Source organism: Protopterus annectens, chromosome 7.part1 (genome assembly GCF_019279795.1).
Source record: "Protopterus annectens isolate FY-2018-M chromosome 7.part1, PAN1.0, whole genome shotgun sequence".
NCBI lineage: Eukaryota > Metazoa > Chordata > Ceratodontiformes > Protopteridae > Protopterus > Protopterus annectens.
Genome location: NC_056740.1, coordinates 484258875 through 484278445, shown reverse-complemented (window position 1 = coordinate 484278445; position 19571 = coordinate 484258875). Strand labels below are relative to the sequence as shown.

The window sequence follows — 19571 nt, the reverse complement described above, 5'->3', positions numbered from 1 at the left end:
TGTTGTAAAAGTGAGGTTCAGAGTTAGTGTACAGTTCTGATTAGCCCTGTCAACACCATTCATAACTTGCTTTGCTATGCAGAACCAATACAGCTACTAGCAAGTGTGACATCAGCACAAGAGACTTTAGTTTCTATTGTGTATGAAGATGTGTACGTGAAGCACTACCTATTGTCCCAGAGGTGGTAATACTGTCATACAATGCACTATCCATGACAGAGAAAAAAAGCAGTTTCTGACCTCCACATTTGGACACCTAGAAATTAGTTTGATTGGGTTATAATACAAACAACCTGAATTATTCATATTACTGCTCCATCTTCGAGTTCGGACAGGAGTTTCATTAAACACATTTACTCCAGTGTCATGAGTGGGTTATTCTTCATCAACCTCACACATTGTCACATCACACGAAAATAAAAATATACTGACGCTACCCAGTGAAACGCCATAGTGAGCACTGCAGTGGGTCCTACAGGGGGCACATCCTAAATGATTAATCAGTACTGTTTGCTAAGGTGTGCTTTACTGAGATTGTATCGATCATCTGTAGTCTGGTGGTGTTGGCAGTCAACAAACCCACCAGCCCCCATAATAACATGCACCATAAAGCTTTAATGATTGTGTGGTTGTTATACTCATTCTTCCTGAAAAACCAAATAAACTGAAGTCCGAACACCACAGAGAAGCCAGCAAACAATGACACATACTGTCATAAAATGTATGATAACAAACCATGATATAGCTGGCGAAACAGGGTAGGTACAACATCTGTAGCAGAAGAACTACTGTCAACCACACACACACACACACACGCACACACGCACACACACACACACACACACACACACACAAAACACACATACATACACACACACACACACACACACACACACACACACACACACACACACACACACACGTGCATCTAAAATCCAAAAAAGTCGCCAGCACTTACCACTCTGTTTCTTTTTCTTCATTTTATATAACAGAAAGAGCAGAAGAACAACAGTGAGTATCGACATAAACGTCCCCAACACAATTCCAACTATAGCATCAGTTCCACGCTGCATATTAAGAGTTCCAATTTCCTGGGCTTCACCATTAATCCAGACCTGAAGCAGAAAAAGGACATGGGGAAATCATTAAAAAGAAGCTGAAAGCAGCAACCTCTGAATATGCAAGTTAAAATGTTACCCAGGCCACAATGTACGACAGCAGCATCAGAAACAGAAATACAAGAGCCCCCCCCCCCCCCCCATCTAAACATCTGAGCTTCTTAGTTGTTTTTCCAGAGTAGGCTGAACAGCAGATATCACCAAGGTATAAAGAACATCAGGTAAATATAATTGATTACTAGAGCTCTCTGCTACACTGGGCTGTGGGGTTATGCTGTGGTACTGAGATTCATTCATGCCTGTCATGGATAAGCCACTAGTGTGAAGCCTGAGTAAGTGAAAGCGTTCATTGATTTTATTTATTTTGTAAGTAATATGTATATTTTTTAATTCTGTTGTGTTCTTTTGCAAAAGAACATAACCAAGGATTCATATAATTCCTCTCCTTTTGTGCTAGTTCCCCAACACAGCCTTGTCAATTAGCAGCATAGAGAGAAATTCCAATTCAGAGACACGGTAAAGTCAGTCTGAGAAATATCCTCATTAGAAGCTCATTATCATGTCTGTGAATGCAACACTGTGCAATCAGACCTGACCACACTAGCATTCTCCCTAGCAATCCATGCATCTTGTTAGCAAAACACCACCACACACACACAATCATGTCTCTGAATGAAACACTGTGCAATCAGACCTGATCACACTAGCATTCTCCCTAGCAACCCATGCATCTTGTTAGCAAAAGCACCACCACACACACATACACATACAGCTCAGACAGCCACACACACAAAAACACACACACACACGCACACACATGTGCGCACACTCATGCACGCGTACACACAGACACACACACAATCATGTCTCTGAATGAAACACTGTGCAATCAGACCTGACCACACTAGCATTCTCCCTAGCAACCCATGCATCTTGTTAGCAAAAGCACCACCACACACACATACGCATACACATACAGCTCAGACAGCCACATACACAAACACACACACACACACACACACACACGCACACAGACACGCACACACACACGCATGTGCACACACGCATACACGCACAACACACACGTGCACGTGCACGCGCACACACACGCACAAACATGCACGCGCACACACATACACATACACACAAAGCTCAGACAGCCACACACACAAAAACACACGCACACACGCACACACAGACACACACACACGCACACACACGTGCACACACACACACACACATACATACACACACACACACACACACACACACGCACACATGCACGTGCACACACAGACACACACAAGCAAACACATATGTGGAGGGGAGTAATGTTTTTTATTACTAGTGGCAAACTGCGTGAGGGAAGGGAAGAAATTTCGCCACAGCAGCTTAAGGAGAGTAGAGCAAACAGCAGGGTGGGCTTAAGACTAAAGAGAAAGATGTTAGTCAAGGGAAGTAGTGTTCTGGTACAGTTAATGAATCTGAAAATCTTGTTTTTTCTGAAGCAGATTATTGTTTTGTGAGCTGAAGATGATAAAAGTGAGACTATTCTAAAGGTGAGTGCACTTTTTATTTATTTATTTATTTATTTATTTATTTAAATTTGTTGACTGGAGTGTCCGACTGGATGTGGGTCCATTTTCAGCGGAGGCCCGGGGAGAAAAGCTCCACAGTAAAATAAACAGACAGTAGTTACACTGGATTACATAGCGATTAACAATTTAACATAGAAATTTCTTACAACATATTTACAGATGAAGAACATAGTACATCAGTAGACAACTAGAATCTTTATCTGTGAAGTACATAACAGGCATTAACAAATGTAACAATGAGAAGTTCCTGCTGTATAATAAGTACTAGGCTTATGAGCATCTGAGCTTGCTATAATCAAGGTAGTTAGTGGAGTGGAAAGAAAGGTAGTAGTTGGACGGGGTGAGTGATATTAGAGTGGGAGTTGCAAGGGCATAGCCAGCATGTTTTTAGGTGCGCTTTTAGTAAAGTTTTGAAGTGGGTGCATGATGGTACGGAGGTAATTGTGGGTGGGAGTGAGTTCCATAATTTGGCTATGGCGCAAGAGAATAGTGCTTCACCAGCAGAGTTATTGGCTTTAGTGATCTGCAAGTGATTTTTGTTGCTGGATCTTAGTGGTCTGGTGGTGCGATAGGGTTGGAGTAGATTCTGGAGGGATGGGACATTTAGTGGATGGTTTACTAGTTTGTGGGCGATTGAGAGTTGATACCACTGAAGGAGGTGAGGGAGTTCAAGCCAGCCCAGTTCAGCAAGTGAGAGACAGTGGTGACTACGGTAGGATGCCCCTGTGGCGAATTTGGCGATTTTGTTGTAGCAGGTCTCTAGCTTGTTTAGATCACATTGCCTTAGGTTGGTATATATTGGAGAGGCATAAAGTAGGGTGGAGATAAGGTGGGAATTTGCTATTGAAATCTTTGCTGCTTTGGTGAGAAATTGTTTATTTCTGTATAATGCTCCTAGTATTTTGTGGACTTTTTTTATGGTCATAGATATGTGAATGTCAAATTTTAGTTTATTGTCTATTTCCACTCCTAGGAATTTGATGTGTTCAGTTGGGTATATAGTGGTGTTGTCTTTTGCTGTGATGTTAAAGTGAGAGTTGTTCTGAGTATGTTTGGTGGGTTGGAAGATGAGTAGTTTAGTTTATTTTGGGTTGAGTATTAACTGGGCATCGGATAACCATGTTTCAACAGAGGAAAAGGCTTCCTGTGTGACTTTTTGCAGTTTGGGTAGGGACTGGGCTGAGCAGATGATGGTCGAGTCATCTGCGTATTGGATGAGTGTGCCATGTTTGGTGGCAGAGGCTAGATTATTGGTGTAAACTGAGAAGAGTAGGGGTCCAAGGATGGATCTTTGGGGGACCCCTATGGAGACAGGTAGTTGGGGAGATATGTAATTCTGCCATACAACGGATTGTTGGTGGTCAGACAGGTAACTCTGAAACCAGTTGGTGACTGATTGTGAGAAGGATAGGTTACTGAGGACAGAGATAAGTTGTTTGTGTGGGACCATGTCAAATGCTTTAGATAGGTCTAGGAAAGTAGCAGAGGAGAGATAGCCATTGTTTTTATGCTGAAGGATAGTGTTAGTAAAGGAGAGTAAGGCAGTGGTGGTGCTATGGTTTGGTCGGAAACCATGCTGAGTACTGGAAAGGAAGTTGTTAGTAAGGAGGTAGTCTGAGACCTGAGAGTGTATGCATCTCTCTAGTATTTTAGCAAAGGACTTCTGATTTCAGTTTCATGTGTAGCAGGGTGGTTAAAGAGCAGGAGTGAGACACAATACATTGTGATGGGCGTGAGACTATTAGATAATATGAACAAACAACTTTTCTTTAATGTGCTGACAGTTATACAGGGGTTACTATACTAAAATGATCATAGCTGGGCACAACAGGCATTGTGACAAATCTTTTGTGAAGTGCTGCAAACCTCCTACAGCTGAGTACTTCTGCTGCTGTTTCATAGAATGTCAGTATGAATTTGAAATACTACCTTGGATGATCTGTTATGTAGATTGTGGAACTTGATGTATCACTTTTCACATTTTATGTGCACTTATTTATGCTTCTGGATGTGTTGTCAATTTTGTGGTCAAACAAAGACATTGCTTGTTGTGATGATTTAGTTTGGCTGAAACTGGTGCTTAAGAAAAGCAAACTGAAAACATGTCTGCTATTCACCAACACTTTAATCTCACATTAAGCTGCAACTGTCACCCCTGGGATTCCGGACACTGGCTAAGGCTCTTGCCACCCCTATAGTACCTTTTTTAGGCAAGGTTCAAATGACAAATTCACCACCATAACAGGAACAGGCAAGCAAAAACTGAGGGTAATGCTACTCAATCCTAGAAGTCAAAATGCACTCCCTCGAAGCACTCCTTAAAATGGAGGATATCGATATCTGTGCAGTGACTAAGACCTGGTTCAAGGCTCCAAAGAGTACCCCCTGCATTACCAGGCTATAACTCATACCACACTTTTCGGCCACCTAACCTGGACTGGAACACCAAAGGTGGAGGCGTGTCCATATTCATTAAGGATACCAACACCTCCAGGCTAGTTGCTCAGCATAATGCAGCCAAGGTTATCGAAGTGCAACTAACTCTGGGCAAAACTGCAATCCAAATTGTAGCTTGCAACAGATCCCCCAGCATGCCCCAGGATTCTCACTCCTCTTTTCTTGATATAGTGGAAAATATTAGGGTTCAACCAAACAACCTAATAATGGGCGATTTCAACTACCCCACCATTAACTGGGCGAAACTACTCATGTACCAACTCCTTCACTCAACCCTTTCTGGAATTCATAAATTCCAGTGCCCTGGATCATCTTATCCACACCCCCACCAGAGGCAACAATATCCTAGACCTAGTCATTACCAACATGAGTGACCAGTGTTCCACACCTGAAGTCAACTCCTCGTTGGTCAGATCCGACCATAAGCTAATCACCCTAGATATCCACATCCTGCCTCCATCCCCATTAAAGAAACCACGGTAAAAAATGTCTCCAAAGCCAATTTCATGCTTCTTAAGACAGAAGTGGCAAACTTCATGACACCCATGCAGATGGACAATACAGTTATGACTGCTGAATCCTACACAAATGCACTCTATAAGCACTTACACAAGAACATGGATCGTGCTATCCCAAACAGAACCAAGATGCTTCTTTCAAAAGGCAGATCATGCCTCTTGAACCTGCTCGACTTCTTTGAGGCAGTCAACAAAGCCGTAGAAAATGGTAAGGTGGTTCACACATCCTATCTTGACCTCGCCAAGGCTTTCAACACCATCCCCATCCTGGAATTATAGCTAAACTCACTAAACTAGGTATTAATTCCTACATCACAAGATGGGTTGCCAACTGGCTCACTGGCAGAACCCACACTGTAAAGGTTGCAGACTCCAAATCTGACTTTAAACCAGTGACAAGTGGAGTACCACAGGGATCAGTCCTGGGACCTCTCCTGCTTGGTATCTACTTCTCTGAAGTACAGACTAACACAGAAGGCCTTTGGCTAATGAAGTTCACAGATGACTGCAAACTAAGATCCATAGTCGAGTCCCCAAATGGTGTGGACATCCTACAGAAGGGACACACTGAGACAAATACTTGGTGGCAGAGACATGGCCTCAAGTTCAATGTCAAAAAGTGCATTGCCATCCTCTTTGGTAAAAACTCAGTACCCATGAACTACCACATAGGTGGCAGTCTACTTAACGCTGAATGTGTGATAAGAGACCTTGGGACCCAGGTGGACACTAGTCTCTCCTTTGATAATCACATCACCACAGTAGTCAGGAAATCCTTCTACGTGGCACACCTCATCATAAAAGGGTTTTCATCCAGGAAAAAAAGAGGTCATTGTTCCCCTCTACTCGACACTCATTCAGACCATTATAGAGTACAACATCTCTTTTGGAATGTACCTCACAAGACATCTGCAGCAGCTGGAAGGGCCACAGAAGTACCTCACAAAGAGGATTACTGGCCTCAAACAGATGCCCTACACTGATCGTCTCATAAAACTCTAGCTTTACTCCATAGCATATCGCCTACTCCGAGGTGATCTCTGCCTAACATATAAAGCTATGTAAAACCCAGAGCTGTTGGACATGCTACACCTAAAGAAATCCCAATACCTCTGAGCTACATGCTCCAGGGACCCAAACCTTGTCACCACAATAAACAGGACATGCTGGAGGGATAGATTCCTGTTCCAGAGACTTCCCATACTCTGGAACAAGCTACCCATCTATGATAAGCAAAGTTCCTCATTAGCACTCTTCAAGAAAAATCTTGATGAGTGGATGGGAAATAGGAAATACATCCCGGGGATCACTTCTTGGCTCTGCTCGACAGGGGTACAGGAAAATAACTTTCTTGGGTGGTGTAAGACAGGGGACCTTGTTGCTAGGCTTAATTAGGCCCTTGGGCCAATAGCCTAGTACCTACCTATGAATGTATAAAAAAAAAAAAAAAACCTTCACTTAGTAAGTGGTATAGACACCTTGCTATACAGTTTTCATTTTTTTTAGTGAACTACTGATGAACTCACATGCAGAGCTGGAACTGGTCAAGTGGGGCCCTAAGCAGAGTAGTGGATCAGGAATCCCCCCCCCCCCCACAGCAGCCCAGTCTGGCAACAACTCCCCCCAGCCATTCCAGTGTCCCATTACCTGGCTCTTTCTCCCCATTTACCATAAACATTGTTCAAACCTGCCAGTGTGCATATACTATTCTCTTATTTACTTCTGCAATGATTACAGATATTTAAAGCTTTTATTTCAAATGTTATAGCACAAACACTGATAGCCATTTGTTAAACAAAACAATACAGTCTCACAATGAAAACAGACTTAGCATGAGAAGTAAACTTGTCTGCCCTTGAAACTCACATTCATTGAAATGGCACTGAAACCCACATTCAAAGAAAATGCATCTGGCCAATGGTGGATTAAGTTTAACTTTGGGCTGTTTGAAAAGCATAGGCCCCATGCACACATTTTTGGACCATGCATGTGTTCTTTGATTCACCATCCTGACTGCATTAAACTATGTTCCTTATATAATACAGCACCACATGTTAGAGAGTGCTTTACATTTGTAGGTTTGAACATTTCTCCAGTAAGCAAAGAAACAAAACGTATGAACCAATAAGGACAAAACTATCCATTGCAGAACATTTCAACCACAAAGGACCACTCAAACCTCTGTCATTACAATCCACCAATATCAGTCAATATGCACAACCTCTGCAGAAGTAAAAATCATCTGAATAATTCCACATTAAAGAGATATATAACTAATGAAGAGGTTGCTGCTGGCAAACAACTTTACATTTCAGTGTTTCGTCTACAAATTCAGTGCTTGCTGCCTTTGAAGAATAAACTACCCATGTTAGATTTAAAAAAATGGTAAGCTGCTAATATTGCAGTAGGGAATGGCTGAGAAACTAGCAAAAGGTTCCTGGTTACTAGTCATCTCTTCCAATGAAGGACACACTCAGGTGTGTAGCACCTCATCCTCCCTTAAAGAAGGCACTGCAATATCAGCACTCCATGTACACTGTGTGGGAGTAGAACCTACAGCATGTACATTGTCTGGTAGTAGCATCTACAGCATGTACACTGTGTGGGAGTAGCACCTACAGTGTGTACATTGTGTGGGAGTAGCACCTACAGAGTGTACATTGTGTGGGAGTAGCATATACAGCATGTGCGAGTAGCACCTACAGCGTGTACACTGTGTGGGAGTAGCACCTACAGTGTGTACATTGTGTGGGAGTAGCATCTACAGCATGTACATTGTGTGGGAGTAGCACCTACAGCATGTACATTGTGTGGGAGTAGCACCTACTGCATGTACATTGTGTGGGAGTAGAACCTACGGCGTGTACATTGTGTGGAAGTAGCACCTAGAGCATGTACATTGTGTGGTGGTAGCACCTAAAGTGTGTACATTATGTGGGAGTAGCATCTACAGTGTGTGGGAGTAGCACCTACAGCATGTACATTGTGCGGGAGTAGCACCTACAGCATGTACAGTGTGTGGGAGTAGCACCTACAGTGTGTACATTGTGTGGGAGTAGCACCTACAGCGTGTTCATTGTGTGGGAGTAGCATCTACAGCATGTACATTGTGTGGGAGTAGCACCTACAGTGTGTACATTGTGTAGGAGTAGCACCTGCAGTGTGTACATTGTGTAGGAATAGCATCTACAGCATGTACATTGTGCGGGAGCAGCACCTACAGCATGTACATTGTGTGGGAGTAGCACCTACAGCGTATACATTATGTGGGAGTAGCATCTTCAACATGTACATTGTGTGGGAGTAGTATTTACAATGTGTACATTGTGTGGGAGTAGCACCTGCAGCATTTACATTGTGTGGGAGTAGCACCTACAGCATGTACATTGTGTGGGAGTAGCACCTACAGCATGTATATTGTGTGGGAGTAGCACCTACAGCATGTACATTGTGTGAGAGTAGAACCTACAGCTTGTACATTGTGTGGGAGTAGCACCTACAGCGTGTACATTGTGTGGTAGTAGCATCTATAGGATGTACATTGCGTGAGAGTAGCACCTACAGCGTGTACATTGTGTAGGAGTAGCACCTACAGTGTGTTCATTGTGTGGGAGTAGCATCTACAGTGTGTTCATTGTGTGGGAGTAGCACCTACAACTTGTACATTGTGTGGAAGTAGCATCTACAGCATGTACATTGTGTGGGAGTAGCACCTATAGCATGCACATTATGTGGGAGTAGCATCTACAGCGTGTACATTGTGTGGGAGTAGCACCTACAGTGTGTACATTGTGTAGGAGTAGCACCTACAGTGTGTACATTGTGTAGGAATAGCATCTACAGCATGTACATTGTGTGGGAGCAGCACCTACAGCATGTACATTGTGTGGGAATAGCACCTACAGCATATACATTATGTGGGAGTAGCATCTGCAACGTGTACATTGTGTGGGAGTAGTATCTACAATGTCAACAAAATGTTAAATAAAAATACATTTTAAAAAAATAAATAAAAAGTGTACATTGTGTGGGAGTAGCACCTACAGTGTGTACATTGTGTGGGAGTAGCACCTACAGCATGTACATTGTGTGGAGTAGAACCTACAGCATGTACATTGTGTGGAAGTAGAACCTACAGCATGTACATTGTGTGGGAGTAGCACCTACAGCGTGTACATTGTCTGGTAGTAGCATCTACAGCATGTACATCGTCTGAGAGTAGCACCTATAGCGTGTACATTGTGTAGGAGTAGCACCTAAAGTGTGTACATTGTGTGGGAATAGCATCTAAAGCATGTACATTGTGTGGGAGTAGCGTCTACAGCATGTACATTGTGTGGGAGTAGCACCTACAGTGTGTACATTGTGTGGGAGTAGCACCTACAGCATATACATTGTGTGGGTGTAGCATCTACAGCATACATTGCATGGGAGTAGCACTTACAGCGTGTACATTGTGTGAGAGTAGCATCTGCAACGTGTACACTGTGTGGGAGTAGTATCTACAATGTGTACATTGTGTGGGAGTAGCACCTACAGCGTGTACATTATGTAGGAGTAGCACCTAAAGTGTGTACATTGTGTGGGAATAGCATCTAAAGCATGTACATTGTGTGGGAGTAGCACCTACAGCATGTACATTGTGTGGGAGTAGCACCTACAGTGTGTACATTAAGTGGGAGTAGCACCTACAGCATATACATTGTGTGGGTGTAGCATCTACAGCATACATTGCGTGGGAGTAGCACTTACAGCGTGTACATTGTGTGGGAGTAGCATCTGCAATGTGTATACTGTGTGGGAGTAGTATCTACAATGTGTACATTGTGTGGGAGTAGCAGCTACAGCATGTACATTGTGTGGGAGTAGCATCTACAGCATGTACATTGTGTGGGAGTAGCACCTACAGCGTGTACATTGTGTAGGAGTAGCACCTACAGTGTGTACATTGTGTGGGAATAGCATCTAAAGCATGTACATTGTGTGGGAGTAGCATCTACAGCATGTACATTGTCTGGGAGTAGCACCTACAGCATGTACATTGCATAGGATTAGCACCTACAGCGTGTACATTGTGTGTTAGTAGCATCTACAGTATGTACATTGCGTGGGAGTAGCACCTACAGTGTGTACATTGTGTGGGAGTAGCATCTACAGCATGTACATTGTGTGGGAGTAGCACCTACAGTGTGTACATTGTGTAGGAGTAGCACCTACAGTGTGTACATTGTGTAAGAATAGCATCTGCAGCATGTACATTGTGCAGGAGCAGCACCTACAGCATGTACATTGTGTGGGAGTAGCACCTACAGCGTATACATTATGTGGGAGTAGCATCTTCAACATGTACATTGTGTGGGAGTAGTATTTACAATGTGTACATTGTGTGGGAGTAGCACCTGCAGTGTGTACATTGTGTGGGAGAAGCACCTACAGCGTGTACATTGTGTGGGAGTAGCACCTACAGCATGTATATTGTGTGGGAGTAGCACCTACAGCATCTACATTGTGTGAGAGTAGAACCTACAGCTTGTACATTGTGTGGGAGTAGCACCTACAGCGTGTACATTGTGTGGTAGTAGCATCTATAGGATGTACATTGCGTGAGAGTAGCACCTACAGCGTGTACATTGTGTAGGAGTAGCACCTGCAGTGTGTTCATTGTGTGGGAGTAGCATCTACAGTGTGTTCATTGTGTGGGAGTAGCACCTACAACTTGTACATTGTGTGGAAGTAGCATCTACAGCGTGTACATTGTGTGGGAGTAGCACCTATAGCATGCACATTATGTGGGAGTAGCATCTACAGCATGTACATTGTGTGGGAGTAGCACCTACAGTGTGTACATTGTGTAGGAGTAGCACCTACAGTGTGTACATTGTGTAGGAATAGCATCTACAGCATGTACATTGTGTGGGAGCAGCACCTACAGCATGTACATTGTGTGGGAGTAGCACCTACAGCATGTACATTGTGTGGGAATAGCACCTACAGCATATACATTATGTGGGAGTAGCATCTGCAATGTGTACATTGTGTGGGAGTAGTATCTACAATGTCAACAAAATGTTAAATAAAAATAAATTAAAAAAAAAATAAATAAAAAGTGTACATTGTGTGGGAGTAGCACCTACAGTGTGTACATTGTGTGGGAGTAGCACCTACAGCATGTACATTGTGTGGGAGTAGAACCTACAGCATGTACATTGTGTGGAAGTAGAACCTACAGCATGTACATTGTGTGGGAGTAGCACCTACAGTGTGTACATTGTCTGGTAGTAGCATCTACAGCATGTACATCATCTGAGAGTAGCACCTATAGCGTGTACATTGTGTAGGAGTAGCACCTAAAGTGTGTACATTGTGTGGGAATAGCATCTAAAGCATGTACATTGTGTGGGAGTAGCGTCTACAGCATGTACATTGTGTGGGAGTAGCACCTACAGTGTGTACATTGTGTGGGAGTAGCACCTACAGCGTATACATTGTGTGGGTGTAGCATCTACAGCATACATTGCGTGTACATTGTGTGAGAGTAGCATCTGCAACGTGTACACTGTGTGGGAGTAGTATCTACAATGTGTACATTGTGTGGGAGTAGCACCTACAGCGTGTACATTATGTAGGAGTAGCACCTAAAGTGTGTACATTGTGTGGGAATAGCATCTAAAGCATGTACATTGTGTGGGAGTAGCACCTACAGCATGTACATTGTGTGGGAGTAGCACCTACAGTGTGTACATTAAGTGGGAGTAGCACCTACAGCATATACATTGTGTGGGTGTAGCATCTACAGCATGCATTGTGTGGGAGTAGCACTTACAGCGTGTACATTGTGTGGGAGTAGCATCTGCAATGTGTATACTGTGTGGGAGTAGTATCTACAATGTGTACAATGTGTGGGAGTAGCACCTACAGCATGTACATTGTGTGGGAGTAGCATCTACAGCATGTACATTGTGTGGGAGTAGCATCTACAGCATGTACATTGTGTGGGAGTAGCACCTACAGCGTGTACATTGTGTAGGAGTAGCACCTACAGTGTGTACATTGTGTGGGAATACCATCTAAAGCATGTACATTGTGTGGGAGTAGCATCTACAGCATGTACATTGTGTGGGAGTAGCACCTACAGCATGTACATTGCGTGGGATTAGCACCTACAGCGTGTACATTGTGTGTTAGTAGCATCTACAGTATGTACATTGCGTGGGAGTAGCACCTACAGTGTGTACATTGTGTGGGAGTAGCATCTAAAGCATGTACATTGTGTGGGAGTAGCATCTACAGCATGTACATTGTGTGGGAGTAGCACCTACAGCATGTACATTGCGTGGGAGTAGCACCTACAGCGTGTACATTGTGTGGGAGTAGCATCTACAGCATGTACATTGCGTGGGAGTAGCACCTACAGTGTGTACATTGTGTGTGAGTAGCATCTACAATGTGTACATTGTGTGGGAGTAGTACCTACAATGTGTACATTGTGTGGGAGTAGCACCTGCAGCATTCTGCATTAAGGCAAGTGTGCTGTTGTGGTACTAACACTACTTTTAAAAGTTATAGCACAAGCACTGCTGATTGGCATTTGCTAAACAAAACAGTTACACACTGAAGACAGACTCATCATGAGCAACAGTAAAGTTCTCTTCCCTTGAAATGCAACATTCCTTGAGAATGCACAGAAGCTCAACAGTACTTAAAAATGACAGTTTGGTAGTTGGTGTAGAGGATTCAGGCTCTAGGTTCTGGTATTGAAGGTACAGAGTTTGTAGCTGAATGAGTTATCCAACTTGCCATTCCTAATGGGGGCATTACACACACCTCCCTTCTCTATTAACTTACTATTCATTCTTTGTGTTTGTCAAAACCGACAGCAACCGCATTACTACTTTCAAAACTCGTACGCTCTGTTTCAGTTTAAATGTGCATGTGTGCATAATAAAGACACATGTACAGATGCTACTAAGGATGCACTCTACATGCAGCACACAGAGTGCATTTTTAAAGAAGAAATGTAAGTTTTTGTGGCAGCCCCCAAGCCAGCAGGCCCTACGTGATTGCCTAGGTCGCTAGTGCTGGATCCGACTCTGCTCACATGTAGTTAATAAGGTGCTGGCCAGACAGCTTTATTACCTTCTTGTTATCCTGAGTATATTACAGTAACAGTTCAGCAGGTATAAACAGATTTTGTTCCTGGTAAATGGAATAGTTACCTCTTTTTGAAATTCATCCTAGCTCAGAAGTAATGCCATATTTTTACCTGCACAGACTCAGCACCTATTATTTGTATTTCGTCCACAAAGCGATTTCACATTTTTAAACTCAACACTTGGATATTTGTGATGTAAACTGCCTTACCTGAGGATATAACTTGTTTCAATAGGCAGTGATAGCAGCTCTAGGAACTCAGACACTAACAGAAAGTTTGGCAGCAAACTGTGCCAAGAGTGAGGTTCTAGAAGATCTAAGATTTCAAGGGGCAAGGTACGGACTGAAATGGCATTTAAGCAGGACAGTAACTCAGGTAGACACTATGATGTTTCAGTGTTTAACATTTCTGACTCATTGCTCAAAGATCTGGGGTTTCATCTTGACTCTTTGGTTGTCTGCATGGAGTTGCACATCTACTCCTGTCCATGTGGGTTTTCTCCAGGTACTTTGTTTTTCTCACCTCCAACAAATCATGTCAACAGAACTGAGGAACCACTTATGTCATCATAAATTGAATTCAGTGAGATTCAGTCATTTTACTTCAGTGGTTATCTTTACAAATAAGGAGGATGTAGGTGATGAAGACAAAGGAACCCTCCAAATGGTTAATCAAACACATTGTCTGTGCTTCACACAGTAGCCCATAAGACTAGGATGATGAAGAAATTGTCAGGATCATAGGCACAACGTTACCAAATCACTTAGTTTGGTTCGTGTTGGTGCAAAACATCTGTTTTTTGTATAAATATCTTCATCACCAGTGGCACTAGAGTGGTACTGAAAACATACAGTCACTAAATGCCCAACTATAATCCACCATAAACCACAAATCATGGATTATACAATCAGATTATCAGATTACTACCATATGCATGTGAAGGCAGAAAGCTGAAACTAGCAACTAGTTCTGAAATATCTGCCTTGTACATCATCTTTTTAGATGGGTCACTGATAATGTAATGACACAGATAGTAGAAACCATACCTTAAATATAGTATATTAACTCATTCACTCCAGTTGAGATCACTAAATGTGCACTGTAACTTCCAATGGGTGGAGCCTAAGCCATTTGACAGAATCAAATTATGTCCTCACATTTCAAACAAATGTTCATATCTCTGGAACCATAGGGGTTATGAAACAAGTATAAATGGCAAATTCTTCAGCACAAACTGTATTTATAGATACAGTATTCTTTAGGTCATAGGTCTTAAAACTTACACAGTAACTGTTACGTTTGTAATATTTTGTAAACAACTTAAAATATCCCAGCAGCCACTCAAATTACACAAGTACTGTCAGCAGCACTTTATTCATCTAGCTGAGAGCTTTCATATGATGCTAAGGCGTTCTATGTTACTTGATTGTTGACATATTTAGAAAAATGTGAAAATTATACCTATATAAGTTAATATAATAAAAACAACAGTTAATATCTCTCTACTTGCACTAGACAGAGGTAAAATTGAGTTTGTCATTGTGTAAGCTTTAAAATGAAATCTTTTAAAGCCTTGTATATAGCATGGTTTTGGAATTATTGATGGAAATATGAACAAGCAATATTTGATATCTAGAAGCGTCAGTAGGAGGTAACTGCAAATGCACCTGGAGGCTTCACTCAGATGTAATGAGTTAAGCATTTTCAATATATGATAGAAACAGCAGAATAAAGTCTGACATTTATAAATTTAGATCCTGTACTATATGAATGCAGTTTGTTGTTCTTATTAAAAGGTAGAGCACACAGCATTAGACAGCTACATGATGAAGACTTGTAGCCTCCACACTGGCAGCTGAACAGTCAGGAGTGAACTTTATTTATTTATTACTTATTTATTTATTAACATTTGTTTACCAGGATTGTTCAACTGGACACCAGGTGTCCTATTTCAGCAGAGTCCTGGGGAGAAAAACTCCACAGGGTTACACAGTAATTGGTGAAAATTAGTTAAGAAAGTCTAACAATGTTTATCAAAAATTAGCAAGGATTAACCAAAGTTAAAAAAAGTTTAAGATGTTATTTAGAAGAAAATTGTTACAAGATATGTAGGTGACCCTAAGTACAGTATATATACAATCAGCTTCATAGAAGAGAAAAAAAAGTATGACAGAGAATTACATTGAGTTCACGCTGCATAGGGTAGAGTATAAGGCTGTGGAAACCTGTTCAACAGGGGTGGCTATAGATAGTAATGGTGTAGAAGAGGTGGGTTCAGGGAGGGTCATTGCAGTTACATAATTGGTTTTCATAAAGTTGTGATTTGAGGAGGTTTTTGAATGTGGTAGAGTGGTTTTGTTGTCTGAGGTGTGGGGTTAGTGTGTTCCACAATTTTGCAATAACTTCATAACAAACGTTACCTCAAATACCCGGTTAAAGGAACTGAACCTTCATCAACAGCTGAGTTAGCCATGTTGGCATGATAGATTGATAAATGTATCCCTCACTTCTGGAACAATTTTTCAATACATGAAAATGCAAAACCTATTATTCAATCAACTTTATAAGTTTGTATAAGCAGTTTTAAGATCTGTCCTAGATTTTGGGCCTTAGCTCCCCCATTATTCTTGGCTTTGTCCAGAATTCCTCTAGCAGGCTTTTTAGTATGCTACACTCCCACACCATCGAGAGCCGCTAATCGCACTGATCACAATCTTTGACAGCTTCGAGAGCAAGAAATAACGGGTTTTCATCTTGAAACCAAAGGTAAAAGATGCAGAGAGACAGTTATGTAAGACTTCAGCTTGTCATACTTCTTATTGTTCAGAAATGCATGTTGCAGCAAAACCTGGTATTCTTTTAACTTTTTAAAGTGAATTAGAGTAATATTTAAAAATATCCTTAAAATTCAATGTTTGTTCCCCCATTATTTTTATGTATGCCCAAAATTCTTGAGTAAAGAAGTTGAGAGGTACACTTGTGGCTTGGGGGTCTCCAAATAGAAGATCAACTAGGATGGGGTGAATAGGGAAGCTACGTCAGGCCCGGGGTGTTAGGGGGAGTGATAGGCAAATGTCAGTTAGTCAGTAGTGCAATATTATATCCTTTTCTGTACCTGCATTTCTGAATGCCAATGCAAAAATAAATCCTTATACTGCTTGTAGTGTAATGTAATTGGTAATGTTATAGCAAGTGGCTTGTTACAGCTTTTAAATGACTTTTTTGTTTGTTTTTTTGTTTTCTTTTTTTTTGTTCCTCAACTTACAGTTGAAGGGTACCTGATTATGGGGAGCTAAAGTTTGAATACAACTCAGAAGTGCTTCAGCTGTGACTACAGATGCACTACTGGCATTTGTGCCTGAATGTGAGTATTATAATACCACCACAACAATGCATATGATGATTGCACCACCTAACATCTTGTACATAGCTTTGCCCTACGCTAGCTACATCTCTCTTATAAAACTGCAGAACTGTTGGTTTTGTTGAAAATGAACAGGTTCATGTGGAATAACACCGTTTGTATTTTTTTCTGAATTCCTCGTGATTGTACAACCATGGTGCCCCACCTACATGTCCCTCCGCCTGTTGTTACTGACCTGATTAATATATAAGTAAAGGCATGGGTGGGAAATAAGTTCTGTTCGTAAGGGGTGCTGCAAAAGTTTCTGATTGACTTTTTTCTCCTTCTGCCTTTTATGATTACTTTTCTTTCTTGTTGTGATATGTGTGATGTTCAGTTTGGGTTTTTCACTTGTAATGACTGTTGCTTATTTCCTCTTCATTTTTATATGAGGTGTTTTTTTCTTTGTCTTCCTTCTCCTCACATAAATCCTTGATACACCATCATGCTTCATTTCTTTCACCTTAACTGCCACAGCACGAGGTTCTAACCCTGTCATCACCCTTTCCCATTTATGGGAATATTATCTGCCTCCACTCTAACTTCATAGTTGAAGCCTTCTTTTATTTACATCACTTTTCTATCTCCATGCCTCTGGTTTCTGTCATTCCTGAACAAGGTAAACACTTCCACTTACATGTTCCTTTCCCTTTTGTGACTAACCCAAACTTCTGTTAACCTGCAGTGTCAAAACTCACTTCCTGCATTTCTGCGTGCAGCTAACAATTCCAATTAGACTTCTCATTGCACAGAATAATATTGCACAGCCATATTTTGTCATCATTTTTGTTCCCCTGGTATGTTCTGTGGGTATCTTCTCCTTCTGTCTACAGCCTGACTCCTTTTCTGCATCAGTGAAACCCATCCCCTTCCATCTTATTTATTTTATTTTATTTACTATGAACGTCCGACTGGGTAAAGTGCCCATTTTCAAGAAATAGCAGATATACAATATTGCAAAGTTTAAACAAATCTCTTTCTACAGAAAAGATCTACACAAAATAATGGAATTCATTAAAATGGAATACACAATTTAACTGGGAAAGTCCGATTTGGAACAAAGCCAATTTTCAGTGGAGGCCTGGGAGAGAAACACTCCATGCGCATGTCTTTGTAATGTGGGAGGAAACTGGGAACACCCAAAGGGAACCCACACAAATGCAGGAAGGACATGCAGATTCCACATAGAAGACACCCCGGTTGAGAATCAAACCAAAGAACCTCTTGCTGGGAGGCGACAACACTACCACTGCACCATCCATACAAGAAATGTCACAGAAAGTTACAATTGTAGTAGTTCTAAGAAGTGAGATTTTTGTACTTTACGGATCATTATTGAAGCTGGAAATCATCAAATCAGACATAACAGCATCACTAAGCAGAAGAAAGTATTGATACAAAGTCATGTGATATGCATCAATATTCCTGCTTATACTGGAGCTGATAAGAGAACGGTAAAGCATACATTTATCATGGAGGAGTGGAATAAACTTACTTCAGTAAGATAAAAATCTTGCTGTGAAGGAATGTTTTAGTAATTAAGAAGAAGAAATGTTGAGTAGTTGGAAATTTTTATCCTGCAGATTCAGAATACTGGCAAATTCTAGGATGATTTAGACATACTTTGAGGTTGGTCGTAAAAGTGAGGAGGATGTTGATTTGTTAGATGATGAGGGGACTGACGTCACATAGTTTACCTAAAAACTTCCTGAGTATAAGGACTCCCCATGCAAGTTATGTTTGAGGGATGGTGCACTAGCTATTAAGAATGGGTCCATTTAACCATTTTATTATAGTATTAATGGATGGGATGTTTGAGGGATGGTGTACTACTCTATGTGCCAATATGAGCTGTGTAAGTCATATGTGGTGTGGTAGTTCTAACAAGTTCACTTTTTGCAGAGGAATGCAATAACAGGTTCGATTTGGAGGACTAAGTGCAACTTTACTATTTTTATTATAACACCATTCAGGCTTGCTCTGGGTGAAGATTGTGAAGAAAAAGAACTGGAGTTCTCCAAAATGGGAAGGACCGTACCAGGTACTACTGGGTCAACACCCACTGCAGTCAAGATCACGGAGCGAGCTTCCTGGATTCATTTGACACACTGTGAACTGGTTAAGAACTTTGAATTGGACAAAAACTTTGTTACTGTTGTACAGCGAGAACATAATGGCCAGGTACAGAGTGAACAGAGACATTGAGCAACCTCAGAAAACTTGCATGATCATTTTGATAGCTATGCTAATCACACTGTTCTTTTTGTTGTGGCCACTCCTTTTTCCTACCACAAAAGTTGGACTGATTAAACGTAATGAGCCAAA

The 19571-nt window shown here is 41.6% G+C and overlaps 1 protein-coding gene across 1 annotated transcript in view; it reads right to left on the bottom strand.

The window, feature by feature from the left end:
• Nucleotides 1-19571, bottom strand: part of MST1R (macrophage stimulating 1 receptor) — a 1081737-nt gene that overhangs the window by 85123 nt on the left and 977043 nt on the right. The window contains exon 13 of the mRNA XM_044078935.1: nucleotides 959-1115. Within this exon, the coding sequence (XP_043934870.1) occupies nucleotides 959-1115 (157 nt within the window). The remainder of the gene's footprint in view (nucleotides 1-958; nucleotides 1116-19571) is intronic.